This window comes from Triticum aestivum, chromosome 4B (genome assembly GCF_018294505.1).
Source record: "Triticum aestivum cultivar Chinese Spring chromosome 4B, IWGSC CS RefSeq v2.1, whole genome shotgun sequence".
Taxonomy (NCBI): domain Eukaryota; kingdom Viridiplantae; phylum Streptophyta; class Magnoliopsida; order Poales; family Poaceae; genus Triticum; species Triticum aestivum.
Genome location: NC_057804.1, coordinates 669,111,397 through 669,135,332, shown reverse-complemented (window position 1 = coordinate 669,135,332; position 23,936 = coordinate 669,111,397). Strand labels below are relative to the sequence as shown.

Below are 23,936 nucleotides of genomic sequence, written 5' to 3'. Positions count from 1 at the left end.
CCGTCCTTGGGCGGGTTGCATGATTACATTCGACATTAGGGAAAGCTGTGCGGCAAAGGAATATCATGAGTTACTCTGGTATCCGAACACTTACGATCCCGCCGGGCGCCTGGCCCTTGGCGGCCACTCCTCTTCACCCTCGTCGGTGTCGGTGGAGCAGTCCGGGGGAAGGGTCTTCCCCTTCTTGGACCCTTCGGCCTCCCCTGTTGGGGCGGCCTTCCTCTTCTTTCCTTCCCCCGCTGGAGGGGGAAAGGTTTCTTCTTCCTCCTCCTCGTCTTTACGGGAGGAGTGCGTCTCGGATTCGTCGGATGATGAATCCGACACAACCATACGCCGGGAACTCGTTCGAGTCCCCGTGGTCTTCTTCTTGACCTTCTTCTCCCACACCGCGTAAGGTGCCGGAGCCAGCAGCTTCGCCAATCGAGCGATAGCTGGGTCTTCGGGCAAAGGAGCCGGACAGTTGATCTATCCGGACTTTGCCTGCCAAGCCTGTCAAAGGTGAGGGAGTTCGAATCCCGCATAGAGTCAAACTATGAAAAACTAGCATCCTGTAAAAGGTGAAAATGGCTTACCTCGCTAGCGTGAGGCTGCGAGCTGAATCCGCGGTCCTCGGAAGCGGATGCGGGAGCCTCGGCGCCTTTGGTTAGCACCTTCCAGGCATCTTCGTACGTCGTGTCGAAGAGACTACTCAGGGTCGGGTGCTGCGCCGGGTCGAATTCCCACAAATTGAAATCTCGTTGCTGACACGGGAGGATCCGGCGGACGAGCATAACCTGGACTACATTGACAAGCTTGAGCTGCTTGTCCACCAGGGATTGGATGCATGTTTGCAGTCCGGTCACCTCTCGCTCGTTGCCCCATGACAGGCCCGTCTCTTTCCAGGACGTGAGCCGCATAGGGGGTCCGGACCGGAACTCAGGGGCTGCGACCCATTTCGGATCGTGCGGCTCGGTGATGTAGAACCACCCTGACTGCCACCCCTTCAGGGTCTCCACAAAGGAGCCCTCGAGCCATAGGACGTTGGCCATCTTACCCGCCATGGCACCTCCGCACTCCACCTGGTTGCCTCGCACAACCTTCGGCTTGATATTAAAGGTCTTGAGCCAAAGACCGAAATGGGGGCGGATGTAGAGGAAGGCCTCACACACGAAGATAAACGCCGATATGTTGAGGACGAAGTTTGGGGCCAGATCGTGGAAATCCATGCCATAGTAAAACATGAGCCCCCGGACAAATGGGTGAAGAGGAAAACCCAGTCCGCGGAGGAAGTGGGGAAGAAATACGACCCTCTCATGGGGCCTTGGGGTAGGAAGGAGCTGCCCCTTTTCGGGAAGCCGGTGCGCGATGTCGTTAGACAGGTATCCGGCCTTCCTTAGCTTTTTGACATGGCTCTCCGTGATGGAGGAGACCATCCACTTGCCTCCCGCTCCGGACATTGCTGGAGAAGGTTGAGGTGGGAAGTGCGGGCTTGGGCGCTGGAGCTCGAGTGCGCAGAAGACGGATAGGCAAAGGAGGAAGAAGGCGTGGGTAAAAAGGTGGATCCTTATCCCCTTATGTGGGCGGATGCGGCCAAGCGTCCCCACCAGCCTGGTAAAACTCGCTTATCTCCCAAGCGCCGTGATAAATGGCGCGGTTGGGTTACCCACATCCGTATTGATGAGAATCTCGTAAATAAAGGGGGACACGATCTCTGCTTTGACAAGACGTGCCAAGGAAACCGCCTCGCAAAACACGCTGAGGTGGGAAGTAAAAACGATTCGAATAAAGACTTGGCCGCAGTGTGATGTCACGCTACGGAATACGTCAGCAGATTAGATTTGTGTTAATATTATTCTCTCTATGGAAATATGTGGAAACTTATTTTGCAGAGCGGGACACTATCCTTAGTGTTTATAATCTTTTATGAAGGACTTGGAGGAGGAAACCGCCTTGCAATGCCGAAGACAATCTGCGTGCCGGACTCGTCGTCATTGAAGCCTGGTTGAGGGGCTACTGAGGGAGTCCTGGATTAGGGGGTGTTCGGATAGCCGAACTATACCTTCAGCCGGACTCCTGGACTATGAAGATACAAGATTGAAGACTTCGTCCCGTGTCCGGATGGGACTTTCCTTGGCGTGGAAGGCAAACTTGGCGATGCGGATATTCAGATCTCCTACCATTGTAACCGACTTTGTGTAACCCTAGCCCTCTCCGGTGTCTATATAAACCGGAGGGTTTTAGTCCGTAGGACAACTTCATCATACAACAATCATACCATAGGCTAGCTTCTAGGGTTTAGCCTCCTTGATCTCGTGGTAGACCTACTCTTGTACTACCCATATCATCAATATTAATCAAGCAGGAGTAGGGTTTTACCTCCATCGAGAGGGCCCGAACCTGGGTAAAAACACTGTGTCCCTTGTCTCCTGTTACCATCCGCCTAGACGCACAGTTCGGTACCCCCTACCCGAGATCCGCCGGTTTTGACACCGACAACCAGCGAAAATAAACCATGGAGACTATTCACCAAGTCGTCCATTAGGAGTAGAGATATGAGGCAGGGAACGAATGCCAATTTGTGTGGTTTTTTTTAAGAAAAAAAGAAAAACCATATTTAAAATTTTCAAAAAAAATCGAAAATAATTCTGCGCAAACTTTTTTTTGCATTACTCAACTCATGGTGTCCATACATTGAGCAACAGCTAGCTCAACAGCAACATCTAGACCAGAACAAACCCAAGTCATGGTTTGTCCTTCTAATTTAGCAAATCTAGCTAAGCAGTCACTAACTTTATTTTGAGAGCGATTTACATGGGTAATACAAGAACCACGAATCCCCAAAACATACTTGATCACCTTAATAACTATCCAAGCATAAATAGATTTGTCCAAATCCCTCGATTGGATCAGTTTGACCGCAAGAATAGAGTCCATCTCCACAATGATAGGTAAGTCACTCCTCTTAAGTGCAGATGATAGCCCTTCCATGCACGCACGCAGTTCAGTTGATGAAAGAAAGGGCGTTTTTCTTCTCTGCTTCTTCATTCGCTCAATTTCCTTTTTTTCACTTTTTTATTAAAAAAACTAAAAACATTTATTTAAAAATAATAATTTCCTTAAAATTTTGAAATGTTCAAAGTGAAATAGAAAACTATAAACATTGTGTAAAAAATTGTCACCCGCTGCTTAGCTTGATTTGCAGGTATGAGGCAGGGAACGCCATGCATTTGGCCGGCCTTCGTTTTTCTTCTCTGCTTCTTTATTCGCTCCATTTTATTTACATTTTTTAAAAAATATTCTAAATACACTTATTCCAAAAACACAATAGAGTTTAATAAATAAAAAATGTTGAAAGTGAAATATAAAAGTATAAACATCATGTACAAAATTGTACTCTCTATGATCCATATTAATTGTCATTGACTTAATTTAAACTAATATAGACCAAATGCAGCATGATATAAAAAATGTTTATAGCATTCAAAAATATGTTCATGTGTTTCAAAAAAATATGGACAAATGTTCAAGATGTGTAAAGAATGCTCACGTAATTCAACAAAATAAATACTGCCTTTTAGAAAAATGTACATGACAATTAAACATGCTCACACACTCCAAAAATAGGTTTATGCCAATTAATTAAAAATGTTCAAGATGTGTAAATTTTTACAGTGTGTATTTAGAAAAATGGACATGTATTGAGAAAGAAATAAAATCCATACAGAAACACATAAGACAGAAAACCAAACAAAAAGATGAAAATTGGCCCAGGAAACACACAAGACGAAAAGGAAAAAAAACTCTGCAGGAACCCGGTCCCAGGAACCCATATTGGGAAAGCCCATCTAGGGTCCGCCTACTTCATACAGCAGGCGAGAAGGACATAGTAAAGATGACATGCTTTTCTCAAAAAAAAAAGGTAAGAATGACATGCCATTAAAAATAAAATTGCCATGCTCTTTTTTTTGACAACTTTACTTCCTCTTTATTCATTCGTGATCAGACTTACATCTTTAAGTAGTAGGGGAAGAAGCTCAGAAGGAGCATTATCTAACCACTCATTACAAAGCGAACTTCTAGCAATCCTAGCTAGTTCATGTGCAACCCCATTCGACTCTCTGGGGCAAAATTCGAAGACAATAGAGCTAAATTCGCAAGCCAGATGATAACAATCATCGACAATGGCCGCGGCATCTCCAGCATATTGGCCATCCTTATTCATTATTTCCATGAGTTCCAGATTATCCGAGTTGCCAATCAGTCTATTGCACCCAGCTGTGAGCGCCATATTCAACCCAAACTTCAGAGCCATTGCCTCAACAGTTAGTACATCATAACAGGAATCAATGAGCTTGTTTCCAGCTACAACCATATGTCCTCTATCATCTCGGATGACTGCTCCCATCGCCCCCTGAAGCAAATCCCAATCAAAGGCCGCATCAACATTTAACTTGACATATCCACTAGGGGGTTTGCACCAACCTCCCCTCTTTAACGAGGCCTTTGGGTCACATGCACCACTACCTACACATGATATGAGTGACTTTGTAGCATGGAGTTTGAATAAACATGGAATTTTTACAGTGAAATCGGCCTACCATGCTCTATGGTACTTTCAGCATGGCCGTAAATTACAGAGGACAGATGGTTTGGGAGCCACTAGTGCTAACCCAACATGGGAAAAGGTTTGGAAACTGAATTGTCCGGCGAAAGTTAAAAAATTTCTTTGGAGAACCTTACACGCAACACTGCCATGCAATGTGGTTCTTGCTAATAGACACATCCCAGTCCGGCCGACGTGTCCTGCATGTAAACAAGGAGCAGAAGATGTGTTTCATGTACTATTTCGATGCCATAAGGCTAGAGAGGTTTGGCGGCAGTTGGGGCTAGAGGATGTTATACGCCATGCATGTGGGGTAGACCGAGCAGGGGAGGAGATTCTATCATACTTAAATTGCCATGCTCTTAATAGTAAAGCTGCCATGTTTTGAATAATAAGATCTCCATTTTAATCATAATAAAATTGCCATGTGGAAAAGTAGGGAAAAGAATCCCAAATTCGCCATGCAAATTGATTAAAAATCCCATCGTTTGCCACAATAGCATTACAAAATGACTTAAAATTGCCCTGTTTGAAAGACAAAAAGTTATGATTATCCATGGGATCGTGAGATTTTTCTTCTTCGGAAAATTTTGCCATGTGTACAAAATACCTTGGCGTGTGAACATAAAAAAATTGTGTTTTTGTTTTAAATTGGCATGTACCTAAAAACAAAAAAAAGTTGCATATTTTTGCCACATAGTAAAAATGTGGAGTGTTTGGATAGGATTGTGTTGGCCTTTCTTTTGTTTAGCAAACAACCTTTCTTTCTGTTTTGCAAGGGTTTAGGAACTCAGACATGAGTAGCCAACATTGTAACGCCATGTGCGTATTTCTTTTCCATGTGGGGAAGTAGTCTTTGGCCCTTGTTTGAGGAATTGTATTTTGGCTTTTGGAGCGTTTGTTGGGCGGAGCGTGTGTAACAAGGAACGTCGCCAACTTTTGGCTGAAGGAACCAGGCGTTTTGTTATATCCTTGTCGCCACACCATCTTCATCTCCATCCTTACTTACACTAGTATAATGCCCGTGCATTGCCATGGGCTCTTGAAATATTTTGTAAGAGATATACATTAGAATATCAAAAGCCATGCTATAGTGCCACCAGATATTTGAGGTCGATCTTAGACAACAAATGTTCCCACCAACAACGAGAACTGCATGGCAAACAGCTAGATAAGCAAAAAAATATACAAGTACGATAGAATATCTGCTTAAAACAACGTAACGGCCTTCACTAATTCCTAGGAGTCCACTCCACTGACGAAGACCGCAACATGGTGAATCCTTGCATCCATAAAGTACCATATTTCAGAAATCAGCTCTCCTGACAAGGATACTCCATTTAAACACATGCCACTTGGTACCGACATAGCAGCCATCTTTAGACTAGGCACATCCTCACAAGTCTCACCAATGAACCCAGTGCTCTATTAAAAATACAAATTAAGACCCCCATTGTAAGTTTGATAGCATAACTATCACCAAACTTGAAGGTGTGTTTTATCATGTAGACATTCCTCAAACACATACCCATATCCTTCTTGAAAGAAACCTGGGTTGGAATAATTGTACATACCTAGGCAGGAGAAAAGGGAAAGCAAACAATGATATGATTGAAACTACCTCGCAAGAGTAACACTAACTGTTACCTTGTTTTTTCTTAGCTCTCCATTACTCCATTCACATAATAACAAAACTCTGTAATTGAACCGATAAAGAAATAGGTTGCCATACAAGCATTACATCAATGTTAGTAATCTAGCTCATGTGATATTTCCAAAAACAGTAGTTCGGTCACGACCGGTGGGGGACTTTGTGCCTTTTGTATCTGTAGCTGGTTTCCACTAAATAGATAAGATATATTTCTCAGATAAGCATGTATGGAACCGGGCAACTTTCTTCTTCTTTATAAAATGCAGAACCCCTTGGCTCTCTCAAGGTAGTACTCGGAAAAAAGTATACTGCTTTGTGTCCGGTTTATTTTTAAATGTAGAGGATTGTGCATGATTTATATCAGCTAATAAACCGCAGGACCATTTTTCAGTTCTAATTTCCAGAGCTCTAGGTAGTGTGTACTAACTTTGTTTTGGCAAATGCGAGGAGAGCCATGAGAAGCCAAGTGCCACTTGATATAGTAGATCAAACAACCTACGAGGCTAAAAACTTTCTACTTCTTAATCAAGGTCAAAATAGTTCACGGAAACAATCAAAATCTCTACTCCTAATGTCTCAGTTGGTAGGTCGCGTTCTGGGTTTTATTTTCGTCCCATCATTTTCGTCCTACCATTTTCGTTCGGTTTTTTTTCGCTTGTTTTTTTCGTCCCCCACACCCCACCAGACGCATACACAAAAAAAACCCGCACAAACACCTCTCGTATCGATCCCCTCGAGGAGAAGCCGTCGCCCCCATCTCCCGTTCCGCCGCCGCCGCCCCCCACCTTGCCCTATCTCCCTCTCAGCCACCTCCGCCGCCCCCACGCTTCTCCTCACCACAACAGATCCCTTCGCCGTCGCCCTCGCACTCGCACCAAGCCGCCGCCGATCCCTGCGTCGATCCTTCGCTGCCGCCGATCTCGTCGCTACATCGACGGCAACCAGGGGTCGTCCTCCGCCCAGCCGCAGTGGAGATCAAGCAGGAGTCCTCCAAGGACGACTCCCGCGGGATCATCCTGATCCTGTTCGAGAAGTTCGGCTTCTCCCACCGCGGGTCCGTCTCCATCGCGCTCACCGGCGCCAGGGCTGCCTCCAAGCTCGCCAAGCCGGACTCTTCGCAGCTCGGCTTCTTCCTTTGGTGATATAGAAGATGAAATTGTTTGTTCTTGTATTCTGTTACATGGTTTGGTTTTGTTAGCCAGATTCAGTCTTTCTTTATCTCAGCTGAGGTTGATGTGGGTTTATTGGCAGATTATTTACAAAAGAAATTGTTTGAGGTCAAGAGTTGATGCCAAATGTCCTGGATCAGGACAACTCCTGGGAAACAAGGCGAACGGTATGTGCGTGCAAGATTGAAAATTGTACTAGATATGTGTAGTTTGCTCCAGGATCCTATATCAGTGTATTTGCTTCGTGCAGTTCCCTATGTCATCCATTATATTTATATAGGGATAAATTTCCACGGGTTGTTGTAAGCAAAACTCCCTATGTACCGGCACTTGTCTCTTTACAGACTGTCCGGGCTTTCTAGATTAGAATATAATTGTTTTAGATAATTCGAAATAAGTTTTTACGCCAGCTTGCACCTTTATTATTTGCAGCCGGGAAGTCTATTTCTTTTCTTTTTTTTGATTCAAAACTATTGGCATGAATTGGCCCTTGCATTTGGTCTGAGCACTTACAATAATTCCAACCTGTCAATTGGGGACAGATATGTCCATCACACCTGTACCTTTTATTCAGTTTGAGGAGGAATAAGTAGTCAATTGGCTGATTAATTATGTTTCATGTGATTTGTATATGGACGCAGTTGCAACAGTTAGCTGCATCAACTATAATTTTTCTTTCGCTGGCGGGGCATGCATCCCGACGAGTTATACAATTTAGCTGATTTAATTCGTGGCCTAACAATACTTTTGGTAATAGTTGTCAAGTAAAAAAGGATCTGCTTTTTCGTAATGATGGCCAAATAAAAGAGGATCCAAACCCTCACGAGTTTACATTGTACAAAGCTATTATGTGCTGACAATAATTTTTCTAAGTTGCTCTCTACATCTCGGTGTTATTAGTCTAAATATTCTGATTCCAAAGGATGTTTTCAAACATCAGATCTTTTAATAAATTTGAAACAACATATCTTTCTAATTTTGGTTCTGTCTAAATGAATTCAATTTTGTTCTACTGCATATTAGTTTAATCATCTTCACCAGCAGTATATATTGCAGATAATTGTGTTGGTTTGGTTTTTAGCATGTAGGTATGATATGGTAAGCCTCCAGTGAAGGAGGGGCTTAGAAAAAGAGAAACTGTTCTATTTGATATACAATGTAATTTGGAAATTAATGGCAGAAGGCTCCTAAACTAACATATGATGTTTTGTTTGAATTTCTCTTTACCGGATTGTGTTACTTATGCGCAATCACCATACTTGACAAGGGTCCCTGATTTTATCACTTCCGTTGACGAGTCTTGTGTCAGCATCTTGATGCGAGGTACAACTTCTAGGTGATCTTCTTCATGTTTTACGTTGTTGTACTTTTTGCTGCAATGTGGACGTACATATTCTAGCAGATATATCTTCATGCTTTACCTTGTTTACCACTGCCCTGATGTGGAGGTACAGATTCTAGCTGATATATATCGTCATGTTTTACCTTTTACCAACATCCAAGATTTTTGTTTCCTCATTTCTTTCAATTAGATAGAAGATGGGACGTGCTTTGTTGTAGTTTCCTCTTACTTTGACTAAGTAGGACATTTTTTTGAAATACCAAATTGTGGTGTCGCTACCCCTACGCACCACGGTTTTGCAGCACCCTCAGCTAAAGTAAACCATTCCAAGCCTACCATACTCGAAACATGGAAGCATGCAAACTTCAGAGCATCTTGGTGTCGCTGGCCACCCGATCTCTACAACCACCACAAAATGCTACAGGACCAACCAGGCCGGTGTCCTGACCACTGAATCATGTCACTGTGTGGGCGCCTAGATCTCCCATGTGTCTGTCTAAAGCCTGAGGGGCCAACCTCGCTCGAGCGTCGCCAGCCAGCACTCATCTGCACATGAACAAATGGTTGGATATATGTGCCTCCTCCGTCTCTTATTCCCCGAAACATAATTTGATGAGTAGAGTTTCTAATCATTTATGGCACACTGGCATATGATTAAACTGCACAAGTTAGATTGACATTTTGTGGAGAACGGTCGTCGGTTGGGAGCCTCGCCGTCTACCTCCACCAGCCGGCCCACACACCATTGCTCCCCGCGTGTCGCGCCCCTCCCCGAACCATCATGCCTTCTAATTAGTGTACGTGGTAGTCTGGTAAAAGTGGAGAATAATTCGGGTAATGTCTATGGATGTACTACCAGTATTGCGGCTAACCTGCCTGGCAGTGAGATGCATCTAGATTAGATCTGATTACTGATATAGAAGATGCAATTAATTATCTAAAATTTTCCTTGTACCATTTTCCATGAGATTAATGTAATTGGGAATACCAGTGCTTGTTTGAATCATTTAGTTAAATAATTTTATAGATAAAACTTGTATTTGTATGTTTTGGAATTACTATTATCCTGGTAAAATGACCACAAGTGAAAGGGTTGTAAAGATTAATTATTCTTTGTGGAAGCATTACTGGTCTAATTAATAGATGTACATGCATCAATAATGTTGTTGAGCTTTAGTTGATTCTATAGTGTTGTACTATTCGCAAAGTTCTATTTTGAGAAAAAAATGGCAAATTCAATATTGTGCCAGCTAAATGGCGCACCCGCTGTAGCAAGTGAGTTCCCATCAAAATCACCCTGAGCATATTTTTGCTGATTTTCATGATTGCTCTTCTGCCAGGAACAATGTTCCTGGCACTTCGACCACACAACTGTATGTTCATGTTCCAGTGTCCTTATTCATAGTTAATTTCAATCACAAAGTGACAAATGTCAGTCTATTAGTTAACATGTGTATCTCCGTTTCTTCTAAGTTTCAATCGACCTACTCTGAAGTTGTTCCTAAGATAGTGCCTCAAGCAAAGGGAATGAGCCTCAGTTAGTGCATCTAGCAAGTTCGTGATCCTTTGTTGGGATAAACATTTGTGCAAGAGCAATAGTCTCGTCACTATTGGTTGTTAGTACTGTTGCTTGTTAATTCTACTTTTTACTTCAGTTCGTAATGCAATATAGTTATGCTTGACGCACTATAAGAAGACTGCCATTTTGCCTTTTGACCTTGGTTTCTTCCTCCAGTAAGTAAATGCACATAGTTCTTTTGTAAATTAGAGCATACGACTTGTTGATCGATCTCTGAGCTCAGTAATAATATTAAGCCTCAATCTGTTTATTGTGCACACAAGATGAGAAAGAATTGCTACCCAAGAATATGTACTTTATAAACATTTCAACTGTAATCTGGAATAAAATTAAATAAATAAGGAAACAGTATATTCATATATCTTTTTTGTACTTTGATGGTGTCACACCACAAGTTCCGAGATGGTAATTGTGCTGCATATGTCTGCTCTCTTACTTTGTTTTTCTGAACAGGTAGGTTCTGGAAGATGTCATGAAGAATTTCTTTCAGAGAATTTGCGTGAGGTGTGTCTAAATGATTTTTATCTTCTGAACATATTCTTGTATGACTAACTGAATTCATTTTTTCAAAACGTCGGTACTTTTCCTTTTTCATTTATGTTGCTCGATTGAGTCCACATGCCTGCCCTTACTGAGTTTGCTCAAGAGTAAGATAAACTTGATATTTATGTTTGTCGGCAGCAGCGTGACTAGCTGATCTGTAGCGGCGCGGAAGGTGAGCTTGGCTGCAGGTAGCAGCTCCTTTGGCTGATCTGCGGCGATGCAGAAGTTGGGTTGGAAAGAAGCACGACCGGCTGCTCTGAAGTGGGACGTAGGGAGAGCTTCGTAAGAGATAGGGAGGGAGCTCTATTGGCCCGTGCATGACATCCAACCCAATGGCATCATGCCCTGGTAAGCTTCTTATCTGTTCCAATTCTTGCACTTGGTCTTTTTCTTTCTAACCCTAAAAATAGAGTGTGCCTTGATTCCTAATCATGCTTTAAAAGCTGATATCCACCTCGTTTATCTTGCTACTAGTGGTAATGTGTGCAAGTATGATTTTGTGATAATGCCAGATGTTGTGTGCCTTCTTTATTCATGGTACGAGTACTCTAACCTGGCTCGTATGATAATGTATCACTGCTATAGAGCACAAACGACGTGTTTTTTAATTATATTTTAGTTGACATGGATTTCATTTATCTTGTGAATTGTATAGTCAGATCATGAATTTTTATGATTGATTGATTTTCATGGTCACAGGTAGGCATGGTTGTGTGGCCACGGGGAAAATGGAGCAAGTAGCATGTGAGGAGTTTAACAAATGGGGACAAGGGACAGTTTAGTTAATTAAGGCTCTATGTTAGTTTCAAGTTTTATCCTTGTTGCGGTAAAAAATTATGGTTGGATTAACCACCATGTACATCTTTAATTACTTTTAAATAAGAAATATAATCAAAATATTCTTTTGAATTGATAAAATTTATATAATTTGTACAAGTACATGAAGGTGGAACAGGAGGAAGGGTGGGAGAAGATTAGATATCGCTTCATTTTCTTGCAAGGAAAGGATGGTTACGAAGAAATGACAAGAAATGGAGGGACAATCAGTTTTATTACTGTATGGATGGAAACCACATGCCAGCTTGTCCAACATATTTCTACATTGAGTCAATTATTCAATCGCTATATTTTTTTTATTCCATGGCAATGCATGGTCATTCAACTAGTCAAATTTACGGGTTATTCATCCACTTTTTTCAAGCTATTTACATATTTGTCACTTGTCAGCAAGTTTGCATATGATGCTAGGAAGTGAACATAAGGACACATAAACGTTGCATTTTGAATATGAAATAAACTCAACATCCAAATAACAGATTCGATGCTCTGTCCATCAGAGAGCAGGAAATGTAAGCATCCTTCTAAATAAGATATTACCTATCTTGAAGCTGGAAATGCAAGAATTCTTCTAAATAAGATATTAGTTATCTTCATGATGGAAATGCAAGCATCCAAAATTTACAACAATATTTCTAAAAACTGAAAACAATCTTGCAATCTTGATATAAGAATGAAACATAAGCAACATCACAGAGTTTGCTATTTCTTTTTAAACATAATTACCAACAAGTGATATACAGGTGAACTTGCAGTTTATTCAAATTGGAATGCGGCTCACTCTACTAAAAAGGACGATGTCACTCACTCCGAGTAAAAACGGTCATCTACTCACATTTAACATCTGACCAATGAATATATATTGTATATGAGTTTTCTATTTTTTTATTTTAATATTGTTTGTATGTTTACTTTTGTAGATCAAAGATCAAAACTGATGGCTTTTTATTGACAAAGCTTTATGGTGAACCAGACTGAAAAATCATCGGGTTTTACACAATCAGAAGAGATGCATACAAATAATTGTTCTTTATATATTTGTTGTGCATGATAATACAAAAGGTATGTTTCTATACATATTTATTTTTGCAGAGTATGAAAGAGATGGAGATGGATTATGTCAGCGTTCAAAAAGAATCCATCGACAAGGGTGTTGAGGCAATGTCATTGGAAGAGCCCAAAAATTCATTAAGATTTTGTACAACAAAAGGCCCGTGGCAACGCACGGGCATTGTACTAGTAATAGTAGTTACCATGTCCTGCAAGAAATATACAATGGATGTTCATGTATATATATAAGACTATAACTAAATGCAGCACATATATCATTCCAGCTCCAAACTTGAAAGCAATATATAATTTACGAACATTACTCCACTGCCATAGAACCTGCAATTTCGAATATAATCTTTCAGATCGAGAACCATATTCTGACATGGCACTCATATTTTACTGTATGAATAGTACAATGAAATTTGAATAACACAACAGTAAAAGGTTCACATGTGATATTCATTAGGAATTTGTGCCAGATAACAAACATTTATGGTGCCCCTCATTATGACTAACTTCTTCAACATGAGCATACTCTCATGGATTAAGAGGCCATAAAAACTCCTGAACTGAAAGGTTATCAATGAGTGCCACGAAAGTCAAGCCAACTAACATTCCCTCATACTGTATGCCATGACATAAAACATTAAGAAGAGATGTTTGAAGTAGTACCTCTCTCATAATAAGGGGGGACACTAACTACTTTGAGCCATAAAAGAAAACTCGCGTAGTCAGATACAGAATCGTGTACAACTCAAAGTAATTTTTGCACTAACCATTCTGTAGAAAGAAGATAAATGTCTATGCATGTTCTAAATTGTATTTAGTGCAATTAAACTTTGTCTAGTAGAAAATGTTAGCAATTATGTCAAGACCACTACGACACTACTGGTCTCTCCATGTAATAAATCAATAAACTCTACTCTCTTAACAATCTAGAACTGCACAATGAACACTACTGAAGAAAAATGTAAAACTTGGTCAATGAAAATAAATACACGGGTTGATGACCCTTAAACGAATAGTAAACACGAGAGAACGAACACTTATTTAAGGTAGAGAAACTTGTCCCATAATGCTTCGCATGGTTTTGATCACCCCTATATAGTCTGTCAAGCATGTATCTAACTGTTTCAAATATATACATAGCAGCGTTCATCTTAACACCAGCTTTAGCTTCACAAAAATTCTTAGCTCGGTTAATCTGCATAAACCATGAAATCTATAGGAAGTTAAATGTGTTAAGCTGAAAATAATAATACATCAGCACCTAGAAGAATGGAGGTTTGATGTTAATTAATAAACTAAAAAATGGAGTGCATTCAAATGGACAAAAAGAAACACATAAGAGACTATTACCTTCTTTGATAGTAGAGAAGCACTATCAATAATCTCAATAAAACTACATAATATTCAGTTCCGAAAGGCCGAAGCGAAGCTTGTAGCCTTTTTTTACTGGGACTATGGTGGCTTACGCCAGCCTGAACCACTTCATAAAACTGAGAACTATACAAAGTCCAATGAGTACACAGGGATTAAGAGAAATAATAGAAGGAAAAAATTAAAATCTCCCAGATAGGTGATACAGTAGAGTACTCCAATCCGTAAGGTGCCATTTATTAATTCCATGTGAATACCTGTTGGACCAAGGTATCAATCATCAGCAATCTTGCTAGCAGTAATGTGCAATTCCTCAAAAACATCCTGGGAGACCTTGGAGTTTTTGCGCTTCCATATATTCCAGAGGACAATGATAACAACATTATAGAGTGAATCTTGTCGAAATAATTTTTCCAAGAGATCTTTGACTGAATCAACATTGAGTGGATGAAAACTTTGAAGTTCAGATCAAACCAAAGCTAGGGAGGAGCAACTGATTAACATATGAGGAGTAGTCTCAGATTCATTCGAGGAAGGACAATGCCCGGACTGGCTTATGAGCACTATACAATCAAGCCATCCCACTTTACCTATCAAATTGAGTACAATCCTACTATCAGCTGCAATCGACACTGTATATCAGGAGCAATCAGCAGTCTACATATATCATTAGCAGCACATGAAGCAATCAGCCACACACCCCAATTATCTCTCGTATGTTCTCACCACAGCATGGCCCAGCGCTGCCTCAGTAATATGATATACAAATCAGATCATAGTATACGCTTGTTCAGAAGAGCGGATAAAAATAATTTAACAAATTTCAATGACCCTAATTGAGATCATCTAGGTTCAGAACTATCTGATGTGAAATAAATGAAGATAAATTTCAGCAAGGAATAAAGTAAGCTGGTTGCAGCACAACCATTGTTAGTTGTACATATGTACATCAACAATGATAAGCATTAAGTTTCCTATTTAATAGTTCATACTATTCTGATCGGAGATTCAGAGTAGGTGGTGGTGCTGACCATGGGAGGAGGAACAGACGCCCTGAAGAAAAAGGTCAGTATTTTTTAATTATGATTTCAATTTTAGTGGTATTCAGACATTCACTTGATCCAAATACCTCTAATTACTCGAGAACATTCATTCTACTGGACTAAGATACTATATATAAACACAGAGAAACAATTATATTTAGGCACACTAATAGGAGGGCCTACTATCTAACAAAGTTCAATGAGTATAGATCAAGCTTTGCATAATCAGATAGAAAGAGTATAAGTGGTATAACTGTACTTGGTAGCCTACAATAAAATCTTGTGTGAAGTGGAGAAGAGAAACTAAAAGATGAGCTAAAAGACAAAGCCGCAATATAAATAGATTAATTAAGGTTAAGTAAAATCTAATCAGCACCATGATTCGACAACCAAGAAATCAAAGTTTGGGAGTATCACTCCTAAAAATGTTTTCCTCGCCCACATAAAAAAGACAAACATCACAGCGAATGAGGTCGGAACCTGGATAATATAAATGTGTTCAAAAATTAGTGAAGGGTGCATCTGATGCACTACAGGATTTCATAATCTATTAACTCTATGCTCCTTTATGTTGTCAAGATTTTAGACGATGTTCTTCCTAATGTAACAACTGACTTTGTAGAAAAAAAACAATAACTCTAGAAATTCAATAAATATTAGTCATGTTATTCCTATACTTCTATAGGTAACAAATTTCCAAAGCAGCAACTGTTAAATCTGCCAAACCAAACATTGCATAATTTTCCAGACTGAATAAGAGGTAAGGGAGATATCCCTTTTGCACCTTGTCCACATTGCTGATGACGAAGGCATCCAGGTGGTGCTGATGAGCCTGTTCTTCTCGAGCGACCCTGCAGCCACCTCACCTCAAGTGCCCCGCTACCTGCACCTCCTTCTCCGCGTCAGCATGGTGCCCACAGACCCGCCACATCCATATCCCCGGATAAGAAAATCACCACCAACATCACACCTCTAGGAGAACTTTGCTGCATTTACAGGCCAATTGTCAGCTCTGGTTGCTGCTCTATTATCCTCCTCCTTGCAATTCTTCATAGACTAAAGAGCAAAAAAACATTCAAAGCAAACTATATCCAGGCAATGAACTATATATATCAAAGATTAATCTTAGCAAGAGTGTACTTATATATATATATATATATATATATATATATATATATATATATATATATATATATATATATATATATATATATATATATATATATATATCACTGATACTGCTTATGAGCAGCTAAAGATGGGCTAATGCTTGCACTGGAGACCTTAATATAAAAGAATAAAGGCCTTAATATGTGTAATCTGCATTCAGGGCCGTCCCACAGATATACGGGGCCCGGGGCAAGACAAGAATAAGGGGCCCTTCTTGAGAAATAAAAGCTCAGTTTTTGTTTTCAAAAGCAATGTAATATGGATATCCAGTATATAGCATAGATTAGTGATCTTTCGACTCTAAGACTGGCAGTACCACTATTTATCGATCAAGAGAAATGCATCGGGATAGTAATGAAATAATATAGCTCGACAAAATATCGATTTCCTAATTGTCAATAGAGACATCAATTTTTTGGCACAACAAATGACCTTGTAAAAACTGGTTGCTACTTAATCATATGTGTTACCATGAGATATAAAATTAATGCATCAACTTACATTTGTTCTGGATCCTCCCCCAATCTGCCATGTTCTTCACCCCAAAATTCGTCACCCGAATAATAATTCACCTCTTCCAAACTATCATATATAAGGCATAGCAAAGCGAACTGTGTATTTCATGTCAATACTATGATGACCAATGGAGATTCCCTCGAAGAATTCTAGTTTTGAAAAAGTTAACAGTAATTGTCCCTTTTGAGATTATACTGCTAGACAAATAATTTCTTGAAGACAAGTCAGTAAACAAGCTGCACAAAAAATGGTTAATACAGGGATCAAAAGCACCTGGGTATTGATTGATGTGGATGTAGAAGGCTTGATCCGTACGCCGCAGTAGTCAGCACGAACAAAGAAGACGACACCATGAAGTGGATAAAATTTCTCCCTTCTCCTAGACTACTCCTGAGCCCTCTCACATTTGGATCCAATGAAGAGTGGAAGAAGATCCATGGAGATGTAGCGGATGTGCGACGTTTGAATCATGCGCAGAGCTATTTATCAAAGAATCTTTGAATTAAAGAAGGAGATTACAGGAAAGAAGAACATGTACTTTCCTGGTCTCTCCAAAGTCTAGGAAACGGCCAGAGCGTTTTTTTTTTGAAACGCGGCCAGAGCGTTGAGAAAGGAAGGAGAGCTGATTGGGGAATGATTTGCGCCGTAGCTATTCATTAATGACTAGCCACGAATCGGAGCGGGGACGCCGTGTCCGGGATTTGGCGAAGCAGAGGAGTCGCGGGTCTGGGGTCCAGTGCAAACAGATTGATTATCGATCAATTCCTTCGTCAGGTTTGCCTAATGGGCTTTTCCTTGCACGGTTCCTTGGACATTGTTTTTTTTTCGTGTATTTTCTTTGGGCTCCATGAAGGTATACTATCTGGGCCGGGGCCCCTGCCTCCTCGGAGCCCAGGGCGGGCGCCCCGTTTGCCCGGCCTATGGGCCGGGCCTATCTGCATTAGAGTAAATAATTTTCTATGCTGAGTTTCCAAATCATCTCCATAATTGAAAACCTGGATGGCTTCAATTTTAAAAGGAATAGCCTACGACTATGAGATGCTAAGCATGCTTTGCATCTGACCGAACTTCTCTGAACCATATACTCATACTATAGCCAAAAAACCATTTGCACACGTACGTGATAAATTATGACATTTGTTGGCGAGGAAACGACTTGAAAAGCTGCTGCTACAGACTGGGTTAAGTGAACAGAACAACAATACCAAATCGAAACAAAAATAAATTGTACTATCATTAAAAAGAATCCATTGTAAGAGCTGCTACAGACCTTGAAGTACGGTAGCAGTATTCAAACACCAACATCGAGCACCTTCAACGAGAGATCCGGATTAAAACACCAACATCGAGCACACATATATTTGATAGCTCCACTCCAAAAGTATGAAATTCCTCAAGTTGAATACCTATAAACAAAAGGTGAAATAAGGATCTCTTTTGGACATATCAACAAAAAGAGGAAAGGTTATGTTAGAGACCAATCGAAATCATCGAAAGTTCAGCACATCAGCCTTTCAGCAAATGTACATGCAAAGCAATTCTTTCTCGGAGTGAACTCCGAACTCTTCTGTCACACCGAGACGGTCTATACAGGTGCCGCCGCCGCCGGCGACGCCCTACCACAGAAGATCGTCTTCGAGTCTCGAGTTGCCGCACCCAACCCCAAGGACCTGCAGCACCACAACACCCAACATACGTGACGGCAAGGTGTCGTGCTTCGACGGCAGCGAGTCCCCGGCCGCGGCAGGGTGCCCCTTTGGTAGCAACGCAGCGCCGTCGGCAGTGGGCATCCCGATGCCATGAAAAAGCAAAGAAGAAATGTAAAGTGAAACTGATGGAAAAATCACAAGAACAATAAGTAAGACATACCATGAAAAAGTTGAGGGCATACTTCTTGTCCATTCAATGTAGTTTTCTTCCCATTCACGCCAACCCATCTCTCTCTCAAGATTGGCTGATCAATAATGCACATAACCTAAATAAAAGAAAAATAGTCAATGGCAAGTGTTATAGAACAAATATCTAACATACATGACGCAATTAGACAACATGTCCAGAAGAGACTTCAGTATATATATAAATGATATGCTGAAATTAAACAAAAAATATTTTACAGGTTGCATCAAATATGTCGCAGCAGTAGTTAGTTGTTGACAGTATCATTAAAATGAAGCTAAATCACTCGGTACATGTAACAATATATGATAGGCTGCTATCCAGTACAGTTTCCTTCAGGTAGTAGTGAAGAAAAATGGACAAAAAGAAGGAGAGCTGATATGAGAAAGAGAAAATTAGCATACCGGCATGAGCTATAATTCGAGTGCTAGTTCAACATACATAGACTCAATAGAGCAAATCGTTGTGCATGTTTCACGCATCTAAAAAAATTCTAGTTCAATTGAGAGAGTCACCAGAGTACTTTATATGGTCTTTCTGCACTTTTTCTTGTCGAAGTAATATAACTTGGTGGAGGAACTCAAGATTAGCCGATCCAGTTTACTTCAATATGCAGGGCACTCACACAAATAACTTTATGAAAGAAACTGTAGCTGTCCTTATGGGATGCACATCTATACCTGTACCGCTGGTCCGCTGCACGAGCTCACCCTTGGCGGCGACCTGTATGACACGAAGCACATGTTCACGACGGAGTAGATGTATTGGTCACCAAGTGCACGGGAGCACATGCACGAAATGTCTTCGAGTCGCGAGTTGCCACACCCAACCCCAAGGACCTACAGCACGACAACACGCAACATAAGTGGCGGCGAGGTGCCGTGCTTCAACGGCAGCGAGTATGAGAAGCTCACCTTCCGACCAGTTACAAATCAGCTGGTGCTTCCACACAGCTGATGCCCCAGCTCTCCAAACAAAAGTATTCTTATTTGAATAAGGATGAGCATGAGCATGAGCATAATCAAGAATATAACTGAATCAGATGGTGTTTCCAATATAACTGAATATAACAAGAATGAGCATGATCAATAGCAGATTGAAATGGCTAAACAGACAACCACCATCTTCCCGAATCAACGAAGACTACACGGCAGGGAATGAAGTGCTCATGGAACCAGCCAAAATTCACACCATCGGACATGGATGCCTCTACCGGCGGCGGATAGGACGAGAGGCCGGGTAGATTCGTCCCCGCGAAATTCCGCACAACCGTGGCTGGATCCTACGAGGTCGTCCTCATTGCCGTCGGATTCATCCACGTACATCACGGTAGGGGGAGGGCGCGAGAAGGTGAGCATCTTCTCCTCGGTGTATGTAGAATAGCCTTTTTAGATAAAGAGAAGGGAATGAGCCTACACCAATATATCACGAGCGGAACATACCGACGATGGCCGCTGCCGGAGTGGATCGGAGAAGGGGATGAGCCTACGGGCTGGGTGCTCTGCCCGTCGCGCTGATGGTCGACCACGGCGGAGATAGGGAGCCCTCTTTCTCGGCGAAGAGGCGGCGGCTTGGCGTGGAGTCCGAAGCGAGGGGTCCAAAGGCGACCAACGAGGGAAGCAAGCGCGGAGCAGCAGGACGCTGGGCTGGTTGACGAGCTCCTTTGTGGCGGCGGCGCAGGAACCCTAACGCGTGCGAGGATATCGGCGGCAGAGGCTGTGAACTCCGGATCACAAGACGGCGGGGCTGAGGCGAGATCCGGCAGGGCATATCGGTGGCGGCTTTGATGTGGGAGGGCGGCGGCGAAGGGATCGAGCGGTGGGGGCGAAGGGATGGAGCGGCGGCAACGAAGGGATCGAGCGTGCGAGTGGTTCGAAGGAAGGAGGAATCGCTCGTATACCTGCGTGCAATTTCATTTTTTTTTCGCTGGTTTAATTTCGTAGGTCTTTTTTCGTAGATTTTTTCATCCGGTTCTCTCTGTTTCGATCGGAGGTTTGGCCCCTTGACTTCGGGGGGGGGGGGCATAGCTAAGCCAGCCCTTTTTTTTTGTTCGATGGCCCGGGGGTTGGGTGGGAGGGAGCACGAAAAAAAATCGGTGTTGGTGGGATAAAAATTAACCGATGAACAGAGACGACCAACCGATACTTTAGGAGTAGAGATTATTAATTCAATTATATATATATACTACTCCCTCTCTAAAGAAATGATAATCCAAACACTCTTATGTTTCTTTATTTACGGAGGAAGTACTACTTGCCAAACCGGTTAGTGTAAAAATAATCATCACTTTATATGTACAAGGTGATGTTTTGTTTATGGTATTTGCAAAGCTTTAATCATGGACACTCACAGATCCCTCCGTTTCTAAATACATGTCTTTTAAGAAATTGCACTAGTAGAAAACTATATACGGAGCAAAATGAGTGAATCCATCCACATTCTAAAGTATGCCTATATTCATCCGTATGTAGTCTTTTGGTGAAACCTCTTAAAAGACTTATATTTGGGATTTCTTTTCTAAGATACTATATTCTTTTGGCATATATTCCCAAAAAGAGCGAATACCTCCATGTGACTGTATTTCTCAAAAAAAAAACTGAAAGTAATTGCAAGTTGTACCCGACTAGCACAGAATGAGAGAACACTACCCAAGATACATATCATTTAAAATCCATTAATAACACATCCAAACATAAAGGGTTGATTCTAAACTGTTTGCCACGCCCCTAAGAAATACTCATCACAACAGCCTCGAGCTGGCTGATAAGTCTACTCATCAGAATGCTTACACTTACGAGTATCACAGAAACGAACCGGGGTCTCCAACACATCGGTGACCAGCTGGACCAGAAACAGGACACACTCCTTAAACAAGCGAGTGTTGTTAGCTTTGAGTACATGAACAGCAGTATCGTTTAGCATCATGCTCAGCCTTTTGACTTTGGCTGAGACCAGATCCTCCTTGGCAAGCAATACGCCCAAGGCTTCCTCAAAGCACTTCCTCAAATGTAAGAGCTTACTTGCTGAGTTCTTAATGAGTAGGAGGGCTTCCAGGGCACCCCGTTCCAGCTTACCCTCCTGAAGCTTGAGCTGGGGTAACACATCATGCTCAAGCTTTTGGATTTCCAGCGACAAGCCTGCCACGTCCGAGAGGGAATCCAGCTGCGGGCATTCCCAGGACCTCGACTCCATGATCAGCGGGCGGAGGAGCGCATACGACTCCCACGCTATGCGCACCGACTCCAGAGAGACAAGACTCACAAGCATGGACTTATTGGAGTGGCCCAGCTCATCGGAGCGGGCCTGCAGGTCTTGGATTTGGGCATGGGAGTGGATTTTGTAGAGCATCATTTCCTTTTGGCGGCGAAGAAGACTGCAGCAGCAGAAACAGACAGCACAAACAGAGGAGGATTTAATGTCAGGAAGAGACCATACAGCACCAATCCAAGCTTCTACTTAATTAGTTAGGACAGCATATGTATATTTGCATTGTGCGACAGAATAGTTATTAATATGAAGTGAAAGCAATGCAGCCATGTATTTATACTGATAGGCAACTAAACAAAATGAATGAATACCCAAAACAGAAAAATAATTAACAGAGGGGGGAATATGATATAATTTGGTTAAAGTAGATAGAGATGCCATCATTCATTGTATTATTGTGAGCAAGAAAATTGCATCTATCTCCAGAATTAATGCCTCTTTACCATCAAAGGAAACAATAAACTAAACAGCAGGGAAATAAAAAAATTGCATCCCATGTGCAAGGGGATAGTGAGCACAGAAAACCAAACCAGCATTTACAAACGATAATAAATAGACCCAAACGATAACCAAATACCTATCGAAACAAGAGAGCTGGAAAGCAGCACATATGAATACAACATTAATCAGCAGCTGCAGGTTAAGTGCTGCCAGTGCATAAATATTTTAGGATCCCAAATATTAATTGTTACCTATCCAAACAGAGCAAGAAGATGAATATGCAACAAAAAATCTAGTACGCTCAAACACAGTTGATAAAACAAAAAATTAAACATTCTGGCAGGCATAAACTGAAATCGAACAACATAGCATGAATTCCATCCAAATTAATATTCGTTTTCTAGCTTTGATCTTGTTGTTTTTCGTCCTAATTCGAAATTTCCCCACCAAATTTTTTTTGTGATTTGTTGGCATGATGAAGTTTTGTTGATTTTGATCCATGGATTTGCTTGGTTTCCCCAAGTTTCCCCATCTTTCATCCACAAATTACCTCGGATTTTGCCCCCGAAATCAATCATCAATTTCCGCCCAAAATCGCGACAGGCACAGTTGAAGAATTCATGAGAAACCAAAATCTGACCACAACCAACCAAGCAAACCCTAACTAAAACGTCAGATTGATTCCTTGTTACGGATAATCAATCGAACCCTAGCTAGGTGGTGTTACCCTAATACAAAACCTAACTAATCAAATCCTATCCTAGCCGAGGTTCCTCATACGAATAGGATACAGACGGCGCTGGATCCGACACCTATGAACCCGCGCCGCGCCGCGCCTACCAACCACAATCGGAACGAGAAACTCCGGATGCACGCGGAGGGAGACCACGCTGGCTGGATCCGAGACCTACGAACCAGCGCCTACCAACCAATCCAGAGGAACTACAAGTGCTCACCTCGGGCGGGCGAGAGGAGGATGTGAGATTGGGTCGACAGGGTGTTGCGGGGAACGGCGGCGAGGCGATGGAGTGCGGGGGTAAAAGCACAGCTTTTATAGGAGAGAGGGCAAGAGGGGTTCGGGCCCGTTTAACCCAGGCCGGGCCGGCCCATTTGGCCAGGCCTCGCATTCTCTGATTTTTACCAATTTATTAATAGTAGCAAAAATGCCCGTGAGTGCAAGTATTGGACATATAGTTTTTCAATTTGTCTTCAAATCACCCGTGTGATTTACATATATATCCACTAATGCATCATGTGTTTCATCAGTTTATCTTCCGATTTAACCCTGCATGACACGCTCATTCAACTTTGGACCAAATATTTCTTTCTTTTAATAAAAACTGAGACATCCCTCGATTTTTTTGAAATTAAAAAAAGAACAAAAAAAAACTATTCTAGACCTAGCTACAGTACCAAACCTAAAATAAAACAAGAAAACTTGCGACATATACACACAAACAGAAAAAA

At 41.7% G+C, this 23,936-nt stretch overlaps 1 protein-coding gene and 1 long non-coding RNA gene across 6 annotated transcripts; one reads left to right on the top strand and one right to left on the bottom strand.

Annotated features, from left to right (window-relative positions):
- The first annotated feature begins 6,942 nt into the window (after window positions 1–6,942).
- LOC123094055 (uncharacterized) lies at window positions 6,943–11,784 on the top strand. 5 transcript variants are annotated; one of them, XR_006445718.1, is made up of 6 exons: window positions 6,956–7,391; window positions 7,485–7,569; window positions 8,670–8,725; window positions 10,777–10,827; window positions 11,008–11,214; window positions 11,566–11,784. It is a non-coding gene; the product is annotated as an uncharacterized lncRNA (long non-coding RNA). The 5 variants fall into 5 exon arrangements; XR_006445717.1 differs by having other exon boundaries at window positions 6,943–7,391; window positions 8,670–10,827; window positions 11,005–11,214; XR_006445715.1 differs by having other exon boundaries at window positions 6,944–7,391; window positions 8,670–10,827.
- A 9,611-nt stretch (window positions 11,785–21,395) lies between these two features.
- LOC123094054 (uncharacterized) lies at window positions 21,396–23,559 on the bottom strand. Its single transcript, XM_044516139.1, has 2 exons — window positions 23,426–23,559; window positions 21,396–22,134 (listed from the first exon to the last, which is right to left on the bottom strand). Exon 2 carries the CDS (start codon window positions 22,110–22,112, stop codon window positions 21,531–21,533), a length of 582 nt encoding a protein of 193 aa, XP_044372074.1. The 5' UTR covers window positions 22,113–22,134; window positions 23,426–23,559; the 3' UTR covers window positions 21,396–21,530.
- Window positions 23,560–23,936: the final 377 nt, after the last annotated feature.

What these genes read in the sequence shown, in the direction of transcription:
- LOC123094054 (XM_044516139.1), bottom strand. Translation starts at nt 22,112, where the DNA reads ATGATGCTCTACAAAATCCACTCCCATGCCCAAATCCAAGACCTGCAG.